Raw genomic sequence first — 23,589 nt, 5'->3', positions numbered from 1 at the left:
CAAAGATCATTCGTTCATTCATCCGACAGCTATTCGCTGCATGTCTACACAGCGTGCAGGGCCAAGATGCTGGTCGGATGCCGTGAGCAGCACATAAACACCTGTGGAGTCTACACACTTGTGGGGACAACCAGAACTTTTTGAAGCCACAGCAACTGTAAACTGGGATGAGTACCACAAAGGGAACAGGCGGGGAGATGAGACGGGGGAGGCCGCTTTGGACAGGGGGTCAGGGAATTGTTGAGCATGGTTATTATCAGAAAGGCGAGAATCAGGCCAGCCGGCGAAAGCAGTGGGGGGAGAGTAGAGAGGAAGAATGTGCCAGAAGGTGGGTGCCCCAAGTACAGAATCTAAGAGGTGGGAGTGGCCTTGACACGGTCCGGAGGGGAAGGAGGCCACACCTCTAAAGCCCGAGAGCCGGGGAGAGGAGAGCCAGCAGACAGGCAGGCAGGGGCTGGTCGTCCGGGGTCTCGTTAGGTGTAGCAGGACGCTGCCACGGAGTCAGTGGGGAAGGAGTTTAAGCAGGGAAATAATGAAACCCGAGTTCTTTTTACAAGGGCACGTCGTGTTAGCTGCCGGCCGACAAACGGGCCGCGGACGGGCTGTGGTGGCTCGTGGAGGGGAGGGGGGGGGGGTAGTGGGGTGCCACAGAGATGCCGTTGGCAGAACGTCAGATGGAGGCGAGGGTGTGGGGCGGGCGGGGATCTAGGAGGCTGCAGGTTTGGGGCCGGAGGAGCTGGGGACATGCCATGTACTGAGACAGGGCGCCCTGCCGCTCGGAGATGGGGGTACAAAAGCTTCGTCGGAGAGATGCCAGGGGTGGTATGCTTGACAGAGCGGGGTCTGGACATACATTGCGGCGGTGTTTGTCACCCCTGAACACTCGGTCACGCACAGAAGCCCTCGTGTGAGAAGTGCCGTCATTTGTCTCAGCCGCAATCATAAATACAAATGGGAACACGGGCACCGAAATCGAGTGACCCGGCCGAGGGACAAACATTACAGCCTCTGGAGCCAGATTCCTAGGCTCAGATCCCGCTCCTATAATCAAATGGCCATGTGACCTTGGGGAACTGACTTGGCCTTCCCTGCCTCCGATTCTTCATCCGTAAATCAAGAATAATGGAGTCAGCTCCCCCATCAGCTTTTAGGAGGGTGAAACAAGTTAATACATGCCCGAGCGCTTGGAACAGTGCCTGGCACATGGTAAGTGGTAAAGGAGAGTTAAATATGGTTATTTTATTAAAAGGTCATCTTACGTGTGCCTAATTGTCTTAGATGATCAATAAAGTAAAAGTACAACACCAAGGAATTCTCTTGGAGAGCATGAGGGCTCTCACAAGTAAGCCCGTTGACTCCCAACTGCAAAGCACCGATGAATTTTTTTCACTGTGGATTTGATCTCTCGTCTGTCTCATCCCTATTTCCCGCCTCCCTGCCCAGAAAGTCCTGGTATCGCTGACAGCTAACTCAGATCTCACCTTCTCTCCTTTCAGCCCTGCTGGCCCTGGAGCCCCAACTTTCCCCTGAAAGACAACAAGTCACAATTAGAGACTCCTCCGCCCACCCCACCCCCCCAAGACTCCATGGTCCCAGCATCTACCCAGAAAGAGAAGCCAGCTTGGAATTACAAATGCCATGACTCTGCAGGTAGCTAGGCAGTTACTTCTGTTATACAGAGGGAGCCCCCAGGGCAAGCAGCCTGGGGCAGTGTGCGGATGGAGGGGGAAACAAGGCTGCAGGCCTGGGACACCTGCTTCGGGGCCTCCTTCCTGGTCTGCCTTGAGACTCCGAGCCAGAGGAGCGAGGGAGGCCACCGGTGTGGCAAAGATGGGCTGGACTGAGCCGGGCTAGTCACTCACCGGGAGGCCAGGCAAACCGAAGCCAGGGGGGCCCACATCTCCTTTGGCCCCTGTGGAGGGCCCAAGATGCTGGGCCCCTACAGCTAAGCTGCAGGACAAGCAGGAGTCCCCCTGGAGAAGGAAGAGAAAGAATTGGAAAGCTCCCAGCAGTTGGCGGGGGGGGGGGGGGGGGGGGGGGGGCGGGCAGCCAGGGGACCAGTGTTCCCTTACCTTCTCTCCTTTGGGGCCTTGGATGCCAGGGTCTCCCTACAGGGAGAAAAGGTTTATGGGCTGAGACTGGGCCTGTTGGGGCACCCCAAACTTCCTACTCATATGTGAGGACAGCAATGTTACACACCACAAACCCTTCAAATACCCAGGGGTCCTATGGGGTTCAAGGTCAGCACCCAGAGCCGGGGCTCATCAACCCATGTAATAGATGGAGGAAATCAGGCCAGGTTAAGCTACCCTACTAGAAAGTTCCTGTACCTACCCGATCACCTTTCCATCCAACAGCTCCCAGGCCCTCCTGAAAGAAAGTGTGGGTGAGGGAGAGGAGTGGGGTGGGGAGTCGAGCCAGGACCCTAACCCAGCTCTGCCCACTCCTTTCCTCCACCCCCAACCAACACCCACTCCCAGGAGGAAGGCACAGCCTCACTCACTATAAGGGCTGGCTCCACCCCAGCTTGCCCAAAAGGCATCTCGGAGCCTCCTCAAGAACCCTAGGAGGTAGCCATGGAGACCTGGGTGACCTTCTAGCCCAACCCTAAACTCTATGGTTCAGCCCCCCCCCCCCCGCCCCTCCCATCTAGAGCCAGGACCCTCGGCCCACAATCTCTCTATGGCCGAGAGAAGTACCCAGTCCTTCTGTCACACACCCAACTCCTTTCCAGGATCACATCCCCAGGTTTTTTGTGGAGCTCCTCAGTGGCCACCCTGGGCACTCACCTTGGCTGGTGCCCGATCACCTGGCTCCCCCTTGGGTCCTGGCTTTCCAGGGAGCCCCACGAAGTTCTGGAAGCCTTCAGGCAGTGTTGGGCACACTTCACAGGGGTCACCCTAGCAGAAAGGAGAGACCATGAGTGGACCAACAAGGGGTCTCCTAGAGAAGGTCCAGCACCCCTGATGCTCAGTGTCACCTTCAGAGAAGGGCTCTCACTCCCACCCTATCCTGGTGCAACCCGGCCTGGATCTCACCTTCTCTCCCTTCAGCCCCGGCACCCCTGGTTTCCCCTGTTGGAGAAGAAGCAGTGAACGTTAGTGGTTAGTGCCAGCCAGAGGGACTGGTATGCCAAGGGAGGGCCCCAGGACCTAGCCCCCGGCCCCTGGAGGCCTTGGTAGAGCAGCCCTGGGCATCGTGGGTGGCAGCCCCCCTCCCTCTCCAGACTGGGCTTACTTACAGGTTTCCCACCAGGACCTTCCTTTCCTGGTACCCCCAAGCTGCCCTGTGGTCAGAAGAAGGGTTAAGGGGGAGGCTCCTGGCCACAGCCTCAGACCATTCACCCCATCCCCATCAGTCCCTTCTCTGGATTGGCAGTACGATCTCAGCCAAATCTCCCATCTCCTCCTGGCCGGCTTGGTCAGCAGGCACCTCCCGCCTGCTGCCTGGCCTTCTCCACATCTACCCCAAGCCCTTCTGCTTGCAAAAGGGGACGACTATGAGGCCTCTGTGTACCCCTTCTCCGGTGCAGCGGGTCAAGAGGAATCCGGGTGACCCCAGAGGAACCATAGCAGACAGACAGACAGTCAGACATTTCCAGGGCTTTCTGCTCATCAAGGCATAAGACCCTAAAATGAGCTTGGGCCCTCCAGGTGTGGCCTTTCTGGTCATGACTAGACTTAGGCTTACCTGTCCCCGTGCCTGGAACCCAGGCCAGGGCTCCCATGTCGGCAAGCACTGGGATGGGGACACTCCCCAGTGAGGGGCCTGGCCGAGCTGAGCCGGCCTCCTCAGCTGAATGCCTGGCTCCTTCCCCCCATGAATACCTGCTGCCCTGGGTCCCCTTCTCTCTCCGTCCACCATGCAGGGCATCCCTGCCCCCAAGGGCCCACACTCCTGCCTGTGCTTACCTTGTCTCCCTTAGGGCCTGGCGGGCCGCCTGGGTCCCCCTGAGGGCGGAAACAGCATCCGGTAGAGGCTTGCCAAGGGCCCCACATCACGGTGAGACCTACCCGAGCCCCTTCCCCCCAACCAGGACCCCCAGGCCCGAGCCTTATCTCCCCAGCCCTGGCCAGGCAAGAGAAGGTTCCCTGAGGAAAGAACAACAGGAGGGGCCAGGAGTACTCACCGGTGTCCCAGGAAGTCCTCTCCCAGGGGGCCCAGGGAGGCCAGGGCGCCCAGGCTCTCCTGCCAGCCCCTCAGGCCCAACAAAGCCAGGGTCTCCCTGGCACAGACACAAGTTGGGTGTGAGAGAGCCGCCGCCTCAGCCCCACCCCCCACCCTCCAACCCACAGACACCCACAACTCACCTTCTGCCCTTTGGGCCCCATGACGCAGATCTCCCCGGGCCGGCCCTGTGGGGTCATGGAAGGTAGAAGAAAAGCCTGAGGCCTGGCACCTCCCTGGGGCAGCAGCAAACTGCCCACCTTCAGTGCCCCTCCCCAAAGCCAGACTCCACCCCTGTGCCCCGAGGTCATCAGGTGTCACCATCAGGGCATTAGAGGCCAGGGGCTCTTAGGCTGAGAGCCAGGGGGCCTGGGTTCAGATTCTTTTCTGTCCCCTCCTTGCTCTGCTTCCTGGGGCCTAGCCTCCCACTCCCTGGGTTTCTGTTCTCCTGTCTGAGCGAAGCTAGCAGGCTGGACTCTGCTGGCTAATTCCAGCATTGCACTGAGGACCACGGGGTTGTGGTGAGCAAGGGTCCCAAGCACCGTACATCGCGGCCTGGCCTTCCCGGCGAGCCCTTGATGCCTCCGTCCCCCTTCTCGCCTTTCTGGCCCTGGGGAAGGAAAAGGTAAAGGGACTGGGGTTGAAAGAACGGGCTGGAAGAACCAGTGCAGCTCTATCGGGAGGTCGGACAACTGCTTTCCAGACCCCCAGTTTCTGCCTCCCCTGAGACTGAAAGGCTTCCGTCACTCCAGGAAGGTGGACAACAGAAGGAAACTCCGAACCTGCTGGGCCTCTCTCAGGGAGTCGGTGGCATTTCCCTCTGGGTCTGGTGGGAATCTGGACAGGGCAGGGTGACTGGGAGGGACAGAGGGTCTTCCGGGGGGACGGGGCCCTCCATCCTCCAAGAAGATTTTAGACATCTCCTTCCTCAAGTCGGAAGAGCCCACAGACCTCCCTGGCACCTGTCCCTCCAAATCCACGCCCATTACCTTCTGGCCTATAGAGCCCGGAAGTCCTGAGGGTCCCTGAGATAAGGGGGGGGACACAACAGAAGGGGTGAGGGAAGGAGGGAGAGGCTGGGCCAGGACCCCACTGCCCTGCCCTAACCCCGGTCCCACACTCACCAAAGCTCCTGCCTCCCCCTTCTCTCCCTTCGGGCCTTCTGCACACTGAGCAGGGAGAGAAGGTGTTGAGATGGTCCCAGGGTCACCCTTCCCCAGGGGCTGACCCCATATTGGCCTTGAAGTAGGCCTTGCCTCCAGGTCTTACCTGAAGTGGGGCATCCGGGGAGATTCGGACACAGTCACTGCCCTAAGGGGAGGGAATGAGGGATCAGGGTGGGACCCTGTTTTGAGAAGGATAGGCTCAAGAGTCCCACAGTCCCACTGGTCATCTTCTAGGTACCCCTAAAAAATAGAGGCTGCCATTTACTAACTCCTAGAAAGACCCTACCCATCATCCCCCATGTGGGCCAGGCTGCAGGGGTTTGGCTGAGCGGATGGGATGGTTCACATGCCAGCACCCCACCCCCCCCGGGGCACAGCTTAGCAGGGCCCTGCAGCGGGCATGGCTGGGGCACTTACCCGGGCTCCCTTCTCTCCCTTGGGGCCTGATGGGCCAGGCAGGCCTCGCTCACCTTTCCCTCCCTGTGGATGAGATCAAAACAGGGGCTGGGACCAGGGGGGAGCACCTGGGGGACCTGAGGAAGGTCTCCCCAGTCTGTCTTCTCTACCCATCCCCTACGCACGGGTGTGTAAATGAGCACAGCGTGCCCCAACCCCCAACCATGCACACAGCATATGGATTCCATATGCATTCATCCATATGGCCCTCCCACCCCAAGAGGCTATATTTGGCAAATCTATAGTCTCACAAAGAGGGTACTTTCCCCACACCCCTATCAAAGCACGCGAGCTCACACACAGCTCACCCAGGGGCACATGGACACATGCACGGATGCACACAGACGACAGAACCCATGTTGGTGAGTGTTAGGCTGCCTTAGTTCAAATCCTGCCCCACCGCTTAGGGCAAGTCATGTCACCTCTCTGAGACTTAGTCTCTTCATCAATAAAGTGGGACCTCAGGGGGGTGTGGCGAGGAAGAGATGGGACATGAAGGCAGCCCCCGGAGCTGTGTTATGTACTCTCAGGCGCGCACAAGCACACAGTCCCACGTTTACACGCGTGCCGCCCGCCCCGTCCCTCACAGGCTCAGTGGTCCTGTCGGGCCCACCGGGACAAGGGCTCATGCCCCCCACCCCAGGGGGCCACACACATGTGAACATGTGTCCCAGGAGGCACACAGCCAGACCCCCACATACAATCACTCCGACACCCCGTCCCACACGGGGGGCACAGCTGGCTCTCGGGTTTTTCTGAAATAAAATGAGAGTATCCAGCCTGCAGGATGCTTGAGGGGCGGGAAGGTGACAGATGTGCAATGGGAGGCCCAAAGCTGGATGCACAGGACTCAGAAAAGGGGCGCTCTTAACACCCTTTGACATACACAACCCCCGACTGTCTCCAACACACACCCCTAGTCACCCCCCACATATACAGAGCTGGGTAGCCCCGATAGAAACACACAGCCATGGGGCCACATGCTGTGGGACAGGCTGGGAATGCCAAAGAGGGAAAAACTGTCCTGTTCTCCATCTTGGACTCACCTTGGGTCCAGAGGGACCAATTGTGACCTGGGAGGCAAAGAGAGCATTATATCTCAGAGATGGAGAGAAAAACAAGGGCACAGAGAAGGCAAGCAATTAAGCCAGGGCCACACAGCACGGTGGCAAGACCAACAGCCTGAATCCAAGACCCCCAGCGGACCAACAGCTCTGCCTCCAAGGCCACCCAGCTGCTGACTTCATATGCTAAGGCTGTCAGACCTGCAGCGGGGTCTAACCTACCTTCTCTAAACTGCCTGGCTTTAGCTAGCTCCACCCCCTGGTTGTTAGGATTACAGGGCTGCTCAGTTGCCATGGTAACTCCTGCATATCTGGGGACCATCAGCCTTACCAGATTTGGTGGGGGGCTAGATGGAAAGAGGGCCAGGAAGCAGAGGGGGTACTTCCTGTGTCCCCCAAGGTCAGGGGGCTTGGAGCTGAGGGCACCTGGGGTTGTGCCCTTTATGAACTAACGTGGCATGTCAATTCAGAAAGTCAGGCTATGGGAAAGTAGTGACTTACGCTGCCCGTGGGAGAGGCACATTTGGGTACTAGCTGTGCCCTCACCGAGTGCTCTCCCTTGTCCTTCTGGACCCCCAAAGGGAGGCCAGACCGGGGCCAGCTAGCTAGAGAGGCATAGGAGGGGAAGTCCTGAGCCAACATGGGTTTGGGGGCCAGCGCTGGGCTGTGTCACCCTGAGTCAGCCTTCCCCTTCTCGAGGCCTCCAAGGTGATATGGGAAGCTTTCAAACAGAACAGCCCCGAGTCCTTGTGGGTAGTGGAAAGCTGGGATCAGCAACCCAAGGTTCTGGTCCCACCAGCCACCACTCTGTCCCCATTCCACCCTGGATCGCAATACATTGCCCGGATCACAGGGCGTGAGGCTTCCTTCCATGCAGCCCGTGGTGGGGACAGGGTGGGAGTCAAGCCCGGCTCTGGGGGATGTGCAGGGAGGGAGTGTGATAAGAACACAAAGGCCTACTTGTCCTTAACCAGGAAGCCAACTAGCCCACTCCCAGCCCCCGCCCACCCCACCCTGCACACCCTCTATTCACTCACATTGCTTTCCTGGGCACCACGGACACAGGGTGGGCACTGCAAGGGAAGAATGGGCCAGGAGGTCAGTTCTGAGAGCCCGGGACCAGCCCTCCCCACCCTATTCCCCCCACATACACACAGCGAGCACACAGAACGTCATGTGTGTCCTGAGTGAAGTCCAAGGGAGCAGGAAGATAGGAATCCTACCAAACAAGCCTCATCCCTCAACTCCCAGCGACCCAGTGCCAAGCCATTCCTCACACGAGGAAACTGAAGCCCAGAGAGGAAGAGCAGTGGGATCTGGGTCACACAGCATGGGGGGGGCAGAGTGAGGCCCAGGATCTGCGGTCCCACAGCCAAGGCCTGGATTCTTCCCATGATGCCCATAGCCATTCGCTGCCAAATCAGCAGGAGTGTCCAGGACTAACCGCCCCCCACCCACCCACCCAAGGAGAGGCAGCAGGCAGACCGGGCCCAGCGTTGAGCCCTGAAGGAATGCTGGGAGCTGCGTAGTCATCCCAAACCCCCATGCGCAGGCTCCGGTGCCACAAAGCCTGTCCAAAGGGCTCGTGTTGGCACCTCCTCAACCAAGCTCTTTTTGCCAGTCTAGATGGGAGGCTTACCTCGTCGGCTGCTGTCTCCTGACGGGCCTGGGAAGAGGGAGGGCATGGTAATGGGCAGGAAGCAGAGGCTTCGAAGCCCTGCTTCCAATACTCCTACCCAAGAACCATCAGGAGCGGGTGCCCTACGCTGTGCCAGGTACTGTCTGTCTCGCCCCCATTCATCCCTCCTTCTCAGAGCTGGCACCTGTGCCTCCTAAGCTCTGTCCAGGAGTGGGGGCGGGGGGAAGAGTGTGGGAGAACAGTGGCTTACTCAAGGGGTTTACAGAAGGCACAGACAGCAGACCGAGGGCACCGTGAACTCCACCCCCTGCCCTCCCCCTACCATCTCTACCTTTGTTTCCCTCTCTGCCTTCTGGCTGATGCTTCCTGTCAGCTGGGCATCCACCTGGGCAGACGGAGTCAAAAAGGAACTCTTGAAGAGGGGCAGTGCAGGGGCCCACGCTGGAAAGGGGCACCCAGGTAGGGGCATGGGCCCAGGTACCCCCTCAGCTGGCGTCTCCCAAGGCATTGAAAGCCTGCTCAGGCCCCTGGCACTCCCCCCGGCCTCCCTCCCTTTCCCCCCACCCACGTGATGTCGGAGAAAACAAGACCATGAATCAATGGGATCCTGTGTTCCTGCAGCCAAAGGCTGGGCATGATGCCCAGCGGGCAGGGAGACTGCCCATCCTGGAGGTGGGGCAAAGGGAGGAACTGGGCTTCCCTGCCACCCTGAAGAACCTGAGAGTGGGTAGAGCAGCTGGCCATGGTGCTGGGTGTAGGACCAGCCTATGGGTTGGTTGGTACGGGTTGGTACGGGCTGGGCCCAGGAGAGCGAGCAAGCCCAGAGGGAACCAGTGTGGCCTGGCCTCTGACCCCGGGTACCCCTGTCCCGGACTGCCTTTGAGTGCAAACCTGGCCCTGACCTGACCAAAGGGGTCTGGCGTGACATCAGTGAGGGGCTGGGGAGTGCCAGAGCTCGATGGGCATGTCTCTCAATGCCAACAGGCAGGTAGACACAGGTTCACCCCGTGGGTTCTGGCCTCTCTGAATCCTATAGCGGTGGTCCATAGATGCGTGGAGCTTCCAGTGCCCTCCCTACCCCAGGCACAACTGACCCTGGTGGTAGACCTCAGTCCCACTTGTACCTACCTGTGCTCATGTCTACCTGCCCTGCCCACCCACCTTGCTGTTTTGAGGCTCCTCCAGGCAGAAGCAGCGGGTGTAGACCTTGCCTTCAGTCTGTGGATTGATCTCGATGAGCTCATTGCTCTGGGTGTCCCGGCGGGCCTTGGAGGTCTCTGGGGGACACTGTCCAGAGCGGGGAAAGGGCTGGGGTCAGTACAGAAGGCAGACCGCCCCCCACCCACTCATCCTAAGATCTCAGTGCATCGCCATCCTGGCCACCCACCTCCAGCACACTTATGGCCCTGGGAAGTGTCCCAAACCTTCCCAGCTGGGCCAGAGCTGGGCCACTCACCCCTCCTGGTAAAATCTCACAGCATCCCTCCTCCAGCACAAGCTCCGGGTCACAGTAGATATGTGCCTGCTGAAGGTCAAACTGCAGGGGATACGATACACAAGTCAGTCTCCCGCTTCATTTGATCAAACAGCTCAGTGTCCTGGCTGCCCGGGAGGCCCCGAGATGGCTCCGCCCCAGGATGTGCCCTCAGAGGGTTGCCAGTCTCACCTGGGGAGACCATCAGGAGTATAGCTGTCACCAAAAGCGAAACAGAGCTGCGCATGCAGGAAAGAGAGGAGGGAGAAAAGGTCACTTTGGCCCAGAGGAACGGGGGCGGAGGAGGTTCCGTTTCAGCCGGGCCTTGAAGGACCAGTAGATACTCTGCAGATGGGTATGCATTCCAGGTGGGGGTGACAGCAGAGTCAAAGGCGAGCAGGCGGGAAAGCAGCAGGTGAGTGGACGACTAGGAAGGATTTGACCGGAGTAAGCCGTACAGAGAGATGTAAAGGAAGAAGATACCATAGACATTTCTAGGGACCAGATCACGAAGGGCCGTGAATGCCAGGTTGATATGTGTAGGCTGCATCTGGAGGGCATTGGGGAACCCCAAGAGGATTCCGAGCAAGGGAAGGACCTGGTCATCTGATAGAGCTTCCAGGGAGCTCACTCAGACTCTGAAAACATGGGAGCAGAGGCAGCGCCCCACCTAGCACTCACCGAGACGGGTTTCCCCTGCTCAGCATCCAAGCCCAGAAAGACGTGGCCCACGGGCCGCAGGGGTCGCCGGGGCCCCAGAGGCTGAGAGGAGGCTGAGGTGCAGTCCACATGCACGGAGGCCACGCGTTCAGCCACACTCAGCCCCAGCTTGTGCCAGCGCAGGTCAAAGAGCTGGGGCACGGGGAAGATGCAGGACACAAAGTCGCCGTCTTGGCCCCGGGCCCGGAGCTCCAGGCTCCGCTCTCGGCTGTTGACTTCCAGGGAAATCTGTGTGGCATTGGGGGAGGAACAAGACAGAGAATCAGAGCCCCACAGGCTCAGTATGGCAAAGTTGGGGGCTCTCAAGGTCATTTCACAGGAAGAGGAACTGAAGCCCAGAGAGAGACGAAAGCCGGTAGGGCCACAGAGCAGTCCAACCTGAAGGAAGGGGATAGGAGCTGCCAGGGGTGGGGTAGCCTCGAGGGTGGGCGCCGGGGATGGGGCAGAGAGGCCCCAGAATTTACAAGCTGGGACCGAGGTTGGGCTGGACTGGTACTGCTCGATGCCTCGAGAGCCATGGGGGGCGGGGGAGGGGGGTCCAGCTCACCTGTGGGTACCCATCTCCATCGGTCACTTGAAATAAATACCATGTGCTCTGGTGGGTGTGTTTCTTCAGCAAGAGTGTCAGCACCAGGACAAACTCATCGGGGAGGCCCCGAGGGAATACTCGTCTGGGGGCAGAGCAGGGAGGGGACCCTGAGGCTCAGGTGAGAGACCACCTTCTGCCCACCCCGGGCCCTCAGGACTGCCGAACCCACGTGTGACTCACACAGGCCCACACCTTCAAACCGACACATACATATGCATGTCCATCCGCTCTATCGACACTGATGGAGTGCCTACTATGTGCCAGGTGGGTCCGGCTGCTGGGGGTAGCAGTGGTGAAAACACAGAGAAGGCTCCTGCCCTCGTGGAGGCTTCAAGTCTGATGGGGGAGTGGTAGGGCCCTAAACAAAGGTAGGACCCTAAACAAAGAATCCCCAGGATGACTATGTCACTATGTCAAGATAATTGTGGTGAAGTTCTTCTGAGGAATCCAGGATGCCCTGGAATCCAGGATAACCGGGACTTGGGGGGGGGGGGGGGGAAGAGGTGCTGGCGAAAGATAAAAAGCATTCAGCGTGACTGGAGCAGCAAGTAAGAGGAACATTCTGGAAGGTGAGGCTGGAGAGGGAAGCAGGGGCCAGACCCCCCGGGCCTTGTGGGAGTTTGAACTTCACCCACAGGCACGTGTGGGTGCGCCCACATGCATGCACGCACACACGCACACACACACGCACACACACACACACACGACTCTTACCAGGTTCCCACCCCCATCCTGGGGTCTCCACAGCGCCTGTAGGATATAGACCTGTCCCCCGACTGCTAGCCAGAGGGAGGGGAGGGACAGAGCGTGGGGGTGCCACGCATCTCCTCTGTGCCTACCCTGCAAGCCCCAGGGGCGGAAACCAGGTTGACTCCCAGCAACAGGTGGGGTAAAATGGCCTGAGTCATTTGTGGCATCTGGCATCCCCCCCCAGGTACGCCCCTGAGTTTAGGCCCCACGTCCAGAGTTCCTGGAGAGTATTAATTCCCATTTCACACTGGGGCCTTTACCGCACTGGCTGGGTGAGCGGGGCTGCCCCCAGTCGAAGGATGAGAGGCCCCTTGGGGTTGCGGATCTTCTTAATGGCAGATGTTTTCAGGAGGCCGAGTCGATGGATGAGGTTAAAGCCTTTGGGGGAGACACCAGATGAAGAGCTCAGCTGGGCAGGGGAGGAGGGGGTAATAGCCACTCTAGGAAGATGGGAGAGAGGGGACAGCCGACTGAGATGGGCACTCACCGGTCACATTGGTCGATAAATGGCTTCTGTGTTCCAACTTGAGTCCTTCCTGTTGTGAAGGTGGGCATTGCTCGCCTGGAAGAGAATTGGCAGTGGGCCAGTCAGTGGACTCTGGCTGAAGAGTCCAGGCTCTTGGGGAACCTGGAGAGAAGCAAGTTTTTGTACCCCATTCTGGACCTTTAACCGGGCCCAGCTTTGGGGCTGCTTTTACCTCTTGCTTTCTGACCCTGGCTGCCCTGGGAGCCAGGAGGACCCCCAGTATACAGATGGGAAGACTGAGGCCCAGAGACTGAGGCTGGGCCCAAGGCCATGAAGCGAGTTCACAGCAGAGCAGGACCAGAACTCCTGGAATCCAAATTCCCCCAAGATACCAAGTCAGGCGGCAGGTGAACAAGAGAAAGAGCAAAAGAAACTCTGGGCGGCCCTAGAACTCAGATGGGGTAGAGAGCTGGATACATACCTGTGCTCCCTCCTGCATATACACCCAGCAGGGGGCAAGGGGCACCTCGGGGTAAAGAAAGTCACATTATGCACGCTTGTGTTATATACAAGCACCTGAGCATGTCTGCACACGTGTGAGTTACGGATGCCCGTGCCACCGGGGATGCCATGTGCAGCTGGTACACGTGTTCTCTGCAGTGGGAGGGGTTTACTTCCTACATCTAAAGCAGAAAAGCAGACCAGACACAAGGCTGAGGCAACAGAATGACTTTTCACCTGGATAACTACCTTATGAAACAAACAGGAAGAAGAGACTGAGGGCCTGAAGGGACCACAAGCTCAAGGGAACCACCAGGACCTTGGGGCTCCAGACAGGGTATATTAAGTGGGTAAAGGCTCCTAGAGAAGGATAGCTTAATTATGGTCTCCAAAACCCTGAAGGGACAGAGAGGCAGTCGTGGGCTTGCCTCCTCTTAGGGTTGACTGAGCGAAATGTCAGGAAAGATGCTACAACAGGAGATAAAGGCCAGACTCACAAAGGCCTCCCCATCGCTGCAGGTGGGATAGCTGGGACACAACAATGGCTACAGCCCCTAGGAGCTGGGCACTGGACTCCCCGACCGCCTGGCTGGAAGAAGGGATCTTGGATCCCTAAGCCCAGTGACCCCACTGAAGTCTCCCTCCCCCAGGTCTGGCCAGAAAGACGATCACTGTCTTCAGCATCAGCAGCAGCAATGGGTGACTCACCCGTTGGCAATGGGCCCAGATTCCTTACAGATGTTGAAATTCTCTGCCTCAGTGCCCCGGGGACCCAGTGAGGGAGAGAGCAAGGCACATGCACACACATGCGGAAACACATACAGACACACACAACCTTCAGGCAGTCACATGCGCCCTGGCTGCACACCCCTCTCACATCTGCACCTTGCTTTTTCTGCCCCCCCTTGGCTCGATTTGGGTTCTAGGAGTTCTATTTCTGCTCAGCTGGGCAGCTAAGCTACGAAGCCCAGAGGGCACCCATCAGGGCAGGGCAAGTTGCCCGGTCAACTTCCTCTGGCTTTGGGCCCTGGAAAGCTGCGCCCTCTGTCCCATCCAGCATCTGGGCCTCGAGGAGGGCCCTTTATCTGGGATCCAGGGCCAGCTGCAGAGGAGGAGGAGCACGTGGGCTGGAGGATGGATTCTCCACCATGAAAAGGATTGGAAGGGCTTGGGCCTCTTTCAAGCTGCAGCTTCCTTCTTCAGGGACAGACCTCACTGGCCCTGCCAGCACTGTGTGCACAGGATGGGTTCATATGCCGGGGGTGGGGGTGGGGGGAGGGTTGTTCGTTCACACACAGAGACACAGGAATAGGTACAGAGACACTCTGTGATGCAGAAAGGCTCCAGGACGGACAAACATGCAGACAGAAGCACACAGACACTCTGGCTCACACTGTACCCACACCCCAGGCCACGCTGAGCCCACCCTCCGAATCTCCATAAATGCCCACGTGACCTAGGCACATGGTCACACCTGTACATCGGACCCCAGCATCTCAGGGAGCCAGTCACAGGCCGATGGCATCCCGATCCTCATGTGGCACCTCACCTGTATCTGCCCCCCGGCTGCACACGGCCCAGAGACTGAGCAGCCACAAGCCAGGAACCCAAGATGCCCACATCCTGGTCCAGAGAGGTCAGCCACAGCCACAGCACCTGAAAACCACAGAGACCGTGAAGGTGGCTTCCTGAGCTCACACAGCACGATACATGGGCAAGTAGCAGCCAGCCCATGGGGCCCAGGCCCTAGTACTGGGGTGGCAGGAGGGCTGGCCAGGCATCAATCCCTCTCAGAGGCCCAACCACAGGCCTTGGGCTAGGATTTGGGCCAGGGTGATATTAAAAATATTTAACCACCGGTATGGCATGGACACCAACCCGCCAGAGCAGAATGCTGGCTGGAGCATTCTGGGTCCAGGCAGCGTTGGATGGCGCCAGTGGTTAGTTGCTGGGTTAAGGAGAGATCTAGAGGGTCCTAGAAGGCCAGGTGAACTGGGATAGTGAGGGGGCTTGAGAGAGAGACTATTTACCAAGACACTTAGAAGTATTTCAATATTTTATCAACCTGTATAGCACTGTATTGCTATATACCAGCCTGGTACCTGGCTCGCTGCACCCAGCTCAGCCCCGCAGTCCTGCCAGGCACCCACAAGGTCAAGGGCTGAGTCTCGTGGCAGGTATCACAGAGCTGTGTGTGGGCCAAGGAAGATTCCCCCATGGGTACAGTGGGTGGGAGAGCAGGTCACCGGGCTCAGGACCTCGTTGCCAACCTCTCCCTCTGATGGATGCTCGTCTTTTAGTTTTATTAAACCCTGATGGATGGGCCCAGATAAATCAATGCAGGCTCAGCAAGCGGCCAGCAGACCCATACATCATCCGGCCTCCCCTGAGACAGGCAGCTTGCACGTGCACACACAGAGGCATTCATGTGTCAGCATGACACACGCAGATGCACAGGCACATGTCCACACAGACACATTTGTGCCAGTGCGTGCATACACACCTACCTGCACACAGACTCGCTCACAGAGACACATGTTCACCGACCTACCCAGACATACCAGTTTACACGTACACACACACGAGCACATAGCCAGCCTATGACTATCCCTCCAGTAGGCCCTCCTGTCGGGAAGTTCTTATGCAAGTCTGACCTCATTCCCCCCAGCTGTTATGGAATTCTATCTCCCTTCCCTCAGTCCTGAATAGGGAGTGAGCGCAGGAAGGACCCCTCACCTCAGTATAGTTGGAGATAGGACCCTGATCCCCTTCTTCCTGGGGCAGAACTGTTCCTCCACCCCCCTCACTCGCCTTCCTAGTGGTAGGCACGTCCCATCACTCAAGAGCCAACCGTGGGAGGCATGTGAACACATGTGGAGGGGGGAAGAGCGGTGTGCTTGTCCTCTTCCTGCTCCTCACCTCCAGCCTCCGCTCCCCCGGCCCCAGCCAGAGCCGGGGCTGCAGGGATAGGAGAGAAGCTTCCAACCATGTGATCCCATCCTAATACAAAGGCGCAGATTTGGGGGCAGGGAGAGCAGAATGGGGATGTTTAGAGCTCTCCTATAGAGAAGGCGACTGAGGACCAGAGGCGGGACGCCACTTGGCCCAAGTCACACAGCAAGTCGGAGGCAAAAGAGGCGCTTCAGCACAGAGCCCCCAGGCAGCCCACTCCACCCCCCAACACACACACACTTACCGTGGCTGGGGATCCCCCACCTCCCTGAGTAATCCAGGCAGCCCAGGGCAGCCAGCCAAGGGGAGCGGGGCCTGGGTTCCTCAGGCCCGCGGGGAGGTCCTCGATCACTTCCGACGTCCCGAAACCCCGACTTCCCAGGTCGCTGGCTCCGGGGGCTGAATGCTGCCCCGCGAGCGAGCGCGCGCCTGTCTGCCGGGGACCGCCGGCCACTCCGGGTGGGGGAAGAGGGGCGGTTCCAGGGGGCTGGGGACATGCCAGGGCGGCTAATGGAACACAGCTGGACCCGCCCGCCGAGCGGGAGGCGGGAAGGAGGGCGGGGAGGGGGCTCCGGCGGTGGCAGAGGAGGCCGGCGGGACGCACGGCCCCGCTCCGGGCCTGGCCCCGCGCCCAAGCCCGCCCCGCCCGCTTCCCCGCCAGGTGAGCTCTGCAGCGAGGGGGCGGGTCCCTGCGTGCCCGGAGCGGCCCTGCGAGTGGGCTCCGCAGACGGCGGCGGCCGCCGGGGCGGGAGGTGGGGGGGGCGGTGGTGCAGGGAGGCCGGCCCTTTAAGGGCCCGGCCGGCCGGAGCGTGAAGGGCCTCCCCGGTGCCACCCCCTTCCCCTCTCCTGGCTGGGCCTCCAGAAGGCTGGGGAGGGCGGGCGGGGGGTTGCAGACCCTCCTCCTCAGTTCCGTGGCAGCGGTGACGTGGCTACTGCCCAGGCCTCCTCGGTCAGCTTTTTCCAGTTTCTCAGCCTCACTTTCCCAGCTAGTCTGTTCCCGGGTCTGGAGGGGGTGCGGGTAGGGTCCTCCCGGGGTGGGGGTGGGCGCTGCATTAACCCGTTCTGCACTAGCCTCAGGCCCCGGAGAAGTGGAGCCCAGCAGGTTCCCTTCTTCCTGACTCCATGGGGTTAGGAGGGCTCCAGTCCCTGTCCTCTGCTCTAGCTTTGTGGCTTGGAACTTACTACTTAACTCGGACTCCCTTTTTCATCTGTATGATGGGATAATGATCTCTATACCTCACAGGGTTGTTGTGAGCAGGAAAGGAGTGGAAGTCTATCAAAGGGCTTATACAGGGTCTGGCACAAAAGAGGAGCTCCATATGGGGTGCCTGGCTGGCTCTGCTGGTGGAGCATGGGACTCTTGATCTTGGAATCAGGAGTTTGAGCCCCGCCTTGGGGGTAGAGTTTACTTCAAAAAATAAATATGCAAGAATAGCTTAAAAAAGGGCGCCTGGGTGGCTCAGATGGTTAAGCGTCTGCCTTCCGCTCAGGTCATGATCCCAGGGTCCTGGGATGGAGTCCTGCGTCAGGCTCCCTGCTCCTTGGGAGCCTGCTTCTCCCTCTGCCTCTCTCTCTCTGCCTTTCATGAATAAATAAATAAAATCTTAAAAAAAAAATAGCTAAAAAAAAAAAGCCAAAAAGATAAGCTGTAAGAGACCAGGATTGTCAAGTGATAAAAATGGTATTTTTTTTAAAAAAGCTCAATAAATATTCATTGTTATTATCATTTTTACCATGAACACTGGCAGGAGGTGGGGGGGCAGCTGGGATTCAAGCATATATACCGTTGATGGGACTTGTGAGCAAAAAGGAGCAGGTACGGTGTCCAGTTCTATCCAGAGGCAGGGGATGATCAAGGTGACCCTCCCAAGGGTACCCCGCCACAGGCAGCAAACAAATTTCTGGGCAGCAAGCCCAAGGAACTACAGAGAATTGGGTTCAAGGGGCCCATGAATGGGAGGAATGGATGTGTGGGGGAGAGGGAGCAACTGGGATCCCCTGATGAGGGGAGACTTCCTGTAGAAACAACATGGTTGTACCGTAGCCCTGTGGCCCCATCTAACCCGGGAGAAGGGGGAGCAGGGGATTTCCCGCCTTAAGACCCAGAGGCGCTGAGTCAGCGGAAACCCCAACCAAGGCCACAGAGGAGCCCCACTGTGGTCTGGGTCCCGGGAGCTGTCCCAGATGTGGCTACGACAGTGGTGGGGCCTGGGAAGCGCTGAGCTCAGCAGGCGGGAAGCGGAGGGGTGGGGCTTTCTGGGCACTCCGGCCTGAGAAGGGGGGGCACAGGCTCTGTCTTCCCAGAGTGTGCTGTCCCAGAGATGGGCACTTGGGAACCAATAGGCAACACGAATAGGTCAGGGTCTGTGCTAAGAACTTCACATAGGTTGACTCCTTTACTCCTCGCGTCCACCCCAGGAGGGAGAATTCTATTCTTATCCCCATTTTACAGATGGGGAAACTTGGAGTGTAGGAACGACACAACTTGCCCGAGCTCACATGCCTAGAAGATGGTGGGAAAGGGACCCACGCCCAGCTAGCCTGCACTCACAGCACAAGTTCTTAACTACTGTGCCATCCTGGGCAACTCCTACCCTTCCCCCGCATTCATACCCGACTCTCCCAGGCAGGAGGGGAGGGTTGGACCCAGAGCAGTCAGAGCCAGACGGACCTGAGAAGGGGCAACCCAGATACCTCCCTCCAGCACTCCAAGGGTAGGCCCAAGAACCGCCAAGCCTGGGGTGCTCCTCCGGCCTGGATACACTGCAAACACAGTCTAGAAAGGTGCTTCTGCCCCTCCCTCCCTCGGATGCGTGTGTGCACACATCCAGGAGCGTGCAGATACACTGTCTCACAACACACGTGTAGACTTCACATGCACATGTAGGCACCTATATGTACACAGACACACGCACACACACACAATGGTCCTGCACATAAACAGATGCACAGAGACACATATGGGAGCACATATGAACCCACAGAAATATATCCCTGGACATACTCCAACACAGGTGCATAATTCTCAGAATACATGGGTACAGCCCTACGTATACCTGGATATGCACACACACAGATACGTCTGCACAAACATACACAGACATGCACACATGTGCCCACGGGTGTGATTACTCATACATGTGAGCAGAGAAAGCTGCAGACCTACAGTGCATACATATGTGTGCACACAGACACCAGGAGGCTCCCGCAGAACACCCCCCCTTCACACACTGACCGTGCACGCACATGCATGCACACATTTATATGCGTCTGCCCCAGAAAGCCCTGCACACCAGCAAGCAGGGTCTCCTGTGGGGCTGGGCTCAGTGCCCTCACCCCAGATGGCATCACCACGAGGTAATCAACGCTGCTAATCGCCACCAGCTGCCCTGGAGCCTGACTGCCGCTGCCGGGTGGGGCTACCGAGGCCTCCTGGGCCCAGAGTAGTATGCCCAGATGTCAGCTGGGCCCAAGGGCTGCCCACCCCACCGTCCCAGCTGGCCATCGGGGAATCCCCATCTGGCAGGGGCAGCACCAGAAGCTGGGGGAAAATGAAGAGCCAAGACAGGGCCTTGTCCCAGGACAGGCCCAGGAACTCCCACGAAGCCAAGCAGAGGTGGTCTGAACCCCGCATGCACACGTGCATACCTGGGCCCTGGCGTATGGGCACACACGTGTGCGCGCACGCACACACGCATGCATATCACACATGGCCCAAACAGACCTCCTGATTATTCCCCACAGATCTGCTTCCTCCCGTCCTCCTCATTCTGGTAAATGCCACCATAATTCATTCAGACACTCAGGCCAAAAAACTAGGAGTCATCCTTGGTTCCTCCCCCGCCCCCATCCAGTCCTGTTGACTCTACCTCCACAAGACAGCCTGCATCCCCCACTCCTCCCCACCCTCACCCAAGCCACACCCGCTTCTGCCTGGACCAGCGCAGGCGCCTCCCGACCCCCACCTCCCAACCAGCAGCCAGCAAGGCCTTTCCAAATCTGTAGCTCTTATGTTCACTCACTCTCCTGCTTCAACTTTCCAGTTCTCATTTCACCCAGAATAAAAACCCAAATCCTTTCCTTGGCCCTATTCAGAGCCCGCCACAATCTGGCCTCCGCCTTCCTGTCCAGCAGCCTCATCCCAGAAACTGGGACCCCACTGGCTTCCATTCTCAGTCCTGAATTGGCCAGGTGGATTTTCCCCTTGCGGCTTTTGTACCAACCCCCTTCCTCTGCCTGGAAGCATTTGCCCCTGATCTTTGCTGGGCTGGCTCTTTAATAGGTCTCACCTCAAAGTTACCTCCTAGGGTGGCCTTCCCTGACCACCAGATCCAGAGGAATCTCAAGTCGCTCCTGATCACATGAATCTGTTTTTAGATCTCTGCACAGCAGCAGAGTGTGTGTGTGTGTGTGTGTGTGTGTGTGTGTGTGTGTGTTGTCTTTCTCTACTAATAAGCAAGAGGCTCCACGAGAGGCCTGTCCGCTGGTACTCACCAGCCCACCGCGGAGCCTGGTGCCCCGGAACCATTCCCTGGTGAAGTAGTGGAGAGCTGCACGCCGGCACTGTCCCAGCACGTGGGCACAGACGCGCACCCACAGGAGCGATCACACGCCAGGACAGGTGTGAGTGAACACACGGGCAGAAATACCCACACGCGTGCAGCTTCTGGGCCACAGAGGTCTCTGGGCCTGAGACCAGAGGACCAAGGTCACTCCCTGCCTCCTTTGAATTCTCTGGGTGTCTCTGTCCCGTCTCCTTATGACTCTGGCTGTCTCCCAATGTCTCTGTCCCTTTTTCTCTGTGTCTGTGTCACCCCCGAGTCCTCTAGCCTGCCCTCTTCCCTGCGGATATGGTGATGGCCCGGCAGGTGGTCACTGGAGGGGAGAAGGGAGAGCACACTAGGGAGAGCCTGCCAGCCTCCCTACTGCCCCCTCTGGCCTCTGCTCCCTGCTGCGAACTCCCCTGTGTGCCTCTGTCTGGGGATCGACATCTCTAGCTCCGAATCTCTGTCTCTCGGTGTCTCGGTCTTTTTCTCCCCCTTCCTGTATCTTCATGTCCCTGTCTCCTGTCTCTCTTTATCTTCAAGCTGCCCTATTCTCTGCTTCCTTTCACCCTGTCTCTGTCTCTCCCTGTCTTTGCCTGGGTCTCTGTTTCGGGCTCTATATTTCTGACTCCTTCTCATTCTCCCTCCCTCCATCTCTTTGCCTGAAATCAGCCCTGCCACCGTGTCTCCACAGCTGTCCACATCCCTGCGGCGGGGAGACCCATCTTTCACCTCCGGCAGCAGCTTTATGGTCCCAGCAGGGGGGCCGGTGCTCCACTCTGCAGATCCCGATGCCCACCTGCCCTGCAGGGCCGTGGCGAGCTCACACCGACGGCCTTGGCCCCAACAACATCTACAGATGCCCAACCAGGGGGCCTGATTTCAGTAGCTCATGGCACCAGGCACCTGCTTGGTTGGACCAGCCCGGAGCCTTGGGAGAGGTAGGCACAGACTCTCACGGGCATTGCTGCAGATATGGTGATGGCCCGGCAGGTGGTCACTGGGGGGAGAAGGGAGAGCACCCTAGGCATCTTGGGGCCTGACTTGGTTGTCCCCTGGGCTCGGACCACTTGTTCTGAGGGACCTATGGGGAGGTGACAGGCACAAGAGCCCTGGATTCCAGTCCTACCTTTACCCACTGTGTGACCCTGGGCCCCCGCGTCCCCAGTGTAGCATAAGGTAAACTGTAGGCTCCCACATTAACCCACCTCACCTGGTGTGCTAAAGCACCTCACAGCCCCTTGTCTGATGACTCTACCTCAGTAGTTCTCCGCTGAGGCAATTTTGCTCCCCAGGGGACATTGGGCAATGTCTGGAGACACTCTTAATTGTCGCAACGTGGGAGCGTGCCTACTGGCATTAGGGGGGTAGAGCCCAGGGACGCTGCTATGCATCCCATGAGTCGATATGATATGGATGCATCCTATGAGGCACAGGACAGTCCCTCACAATAAAAGAATTATCAGGCCCACCTGCCAGCAGTGGCAAGGTGGAGAAGCTCTGCCCTCCCTGGAGGGGAAAATTCTGCTCCTCGGAATTCCCACGCTCTTGGACTGCCTGTAAAGTCCTCATCATACTCTGAGCAGGGGTGGGGGGCGTTAGAAGACACTAGCGGCGGTCCTGGCCCTGCCTCTCACAGCGGCCGCTAAGAGTGATCGAGCCCTTCTAAAGCATAGGCTTGTACCCAACATGGAGAAACTCATGTTAGTCTCACAAATCCGCAGGAGGCCCAGGCACCGGCCAGATGCCCATTCTAAGTGTGGGGATGCAGGCGGAGAGAAGTGAGGCGTCAGCTCAAGATCCCCCATCTGGCAGGGATGGAGCTGGGTACGAACTGGTCGTTTGGGGACAGACCCCAGGGCAGGGCCCTTGCTGGGAAAGCGCCCACGCAGCCCGGTCCTGGGCAAGGCCTTTCGCCTCTCTCAGCCTCCCGGTTTTTGACTTTTGTTTTTGTTCTTTGTTTTTTCATCCATCAAATGGGATCTACTCTCTCATGTAACGCAGCCAACAGCAATTCTAGGAGATAAGGCACTATTCTTACCTCTTCACGGGCTAGAAAGGCAAGGATTCAAGACGGAAGTCTCAAGGTCATAGGGCTTGGAAGTGGTGGAGCAGAGATTTGAACTCAGCTCTGCCTGACCCCAGGGCTCCTGCTCTGAATCAGGTCACCTGCAGTCCCCCAAGTGCTACAGAGCATGAGAGCAGAGGTCCTCAAGCTTGGAGGACTGGTCCCACACAGCCCCATCCCCAGGGTTTCGGATTCAGTAGAGCTTGCTTGCATTTATTTATTTATTTATTTATTTATTTGACAGAGAGAGAGACACAGCGAGAGAGGGAACACAAGCAGGGGGAGTGGGAGAGGGAGAAGGAGGCTCCCCACTGAGCAGAGAGCCTGATGTGGGGCTCGATCCCAGGACCCCGGGATCATGACCTGAGCCGAAGGCAGACGCTTAACGACTGAGCCATCCAGGCGCCCCAGTAGAGTTTGCTTTTTGAGTAAGTTCCCAGGCCATGCGGATGCTGCTGGCCCAGGGACCATACTGAGAACCCCTGCAGTAGAACCTGGTCTTAGATCACCTGTCCCTGGGTTCAAATCCTGGCTCTGTAACGGGTGGGGGGTGGGGGAAGCTTAACCTCTTCCTCTGAGAAACAGAAAGATAATGGCAACATCTATCACTTGGGGTTTGCTGGATGGATTGAAGGGGATAATGACGAAGGGAAAGCTGCTCTCAAGGTGCTGGCACCTAGCCAATGCTCAAAGACGCTGGCTGGCATAACGATCCCCAAGCCAGGCAACTCTCCGCTCCGCAGACAGAATGGAAGCTCCCAGAAGGTGAAGGACTGACACTTCCTCCTCTCTTGTCTACGGGCGACCTCGCCGGGCCTGCACAGAGATGACATCTCAGAACAAGCAGATGGGGCAGTGGGATGGAGCCCTCATTTATCAAGGCCTCCCAAGGGGCCTTGGCCCCACAGCACAGGGCCTCCTGGAGCAGGGTGGGGATAGACCCCCAGGCTGACCTGGCCCCCAGCCTTCCTCCAAGATCTGCCCCACCCCCCCAAGGATCCCTGTGGGGGCAAGTGTTGGCATCCCAAGGCCC

General features: G+C 58.3%; 1 protein-coding gene across 7 annotated transcripts in view; it reads right to left on the bottom strand.

Moving 5' to 3' along the window:
• The window catches only part of COL16A1 (collagen type XVI alpha 1 chain), a 54,497-nt gene extending 37,960 nt beyond the window's left edge, over positions 1-16,537 (bottom strand). For 2 of the 7 annotated variants that reach the window (XM_073903035.1, XM_073903036.1), the window contains exons 1-27: positions 16,189-16,323; positions 14,542-14,648; positions 12,513-12,587; positions 12,286-12,403; positions 11,234-11,357; positions 10,648-10,914; positions 9,949-10,029; positions 9,654-9,779; positions 8,824-8,877; positions 8,493-8,519; positions 7,891-7,926; positions 6,836-6,862; positions 5,751-5,813; positions 5,437-5,478; positions 5,292-5,336; positions 5,157-5,192; positions 4,715-4,777; positions 4,311-4,355; positions 4,130-4,225; positions 3,912-3,950; positions 3,242-3,286; positions 3,039-3,074; positions 2,790-2,900; positions 2,335-2,370; positions 2,073-2,108; positions 1,863-1,973; positions 1,482-1,526 (exon numbers count right to left, since the gene is read on the bottom strand). In XM_073903035.1, coding sequence (XP_073759136.1) covers positions 1,482-1,526; positions 1,863-1,973; positions 2,073-2,108; positions 2,335-2,370; positions 2,790-2,900; positions 3,039-3,074; positions 3,242-3,286; positions 3,912-3,950; positions 4,130-4,225; positions 4,311-4,355; positions 4,715-4,777; positions 5,157-5,192; positions 5,292-5,336; positions 5,437-5,478; positions 5,751-5,813; positions 6,836-6,862; positions 7,891-7,926; positions 8,493-8,519; positions 8,824-8,877; positions 9,654-9,779; positions 9,949-10,029; positions 10,648-10,914; positions 11,234-11,357; positions 12,286-12,403; positions 12,513-12,587; positions 14,542-14,614 — 1,857 coding nt within the window. In that variant the 5' untranslated portion in view covers positions 14,615-14,648; positions 16,189-16,323. Of the gene's footprint in view, positions 1-1,481; positions 1,527-1,862; positions 1,974-2,072; positions 2,109-2,334; positions 2,371-2,789; positions 2,901-3,038; positions 3,075-3,241; positions 3,287-3,911; positions 3,951-4,129; positions 4,226-4,310; positions 4,356-4,714; positions 4,778-5,156; positions 5,193-5,291; positions 5,337-5,436; positions 5,479-5,750; positions 5,814-6,835; positions 6,863-7,890; positions 7,927-8,492; positions 8,520-8,823; positions 8,878-9,653; positions 9,780-9,948; positions 10,030-10,647; positions 10,915-11,233; positions 11,358-12,285; positions 12,404-12,512; positions 12,588-14,541; positions 14,649-16,188 lie in introns of all 7 variants that reach the window. The other 5 variants (XM_073903031.1, XM_073903034.1, XM_073903030.1 and 2 more) reach the window with 3 other exon arrangements.
• Positions 16,538-23,589: the final 7,052 nt, after the last annotated feature.

Source organism: Callorhinus ursinus, unplaced genomic scaffold (genome assembly GCF_003265705.2).
Source record: "Callorhinus ursinus isolate GAN/ISIS: 27379988/994484 unplaced genomic scaffold, GSC_fseal_2.0 scaffold18, whole genome shotgun sequence".
NCBI lineage: Eukaryota > Metazoa > Chordata > Mammalia > Carnivora > Otariidae > Callorhinus > Callorhinus ursinus.
Note: the sequence above shows the minus strand (reverse complement) of the source record. Positions and strands in the feature narration are given on the sequence as shown.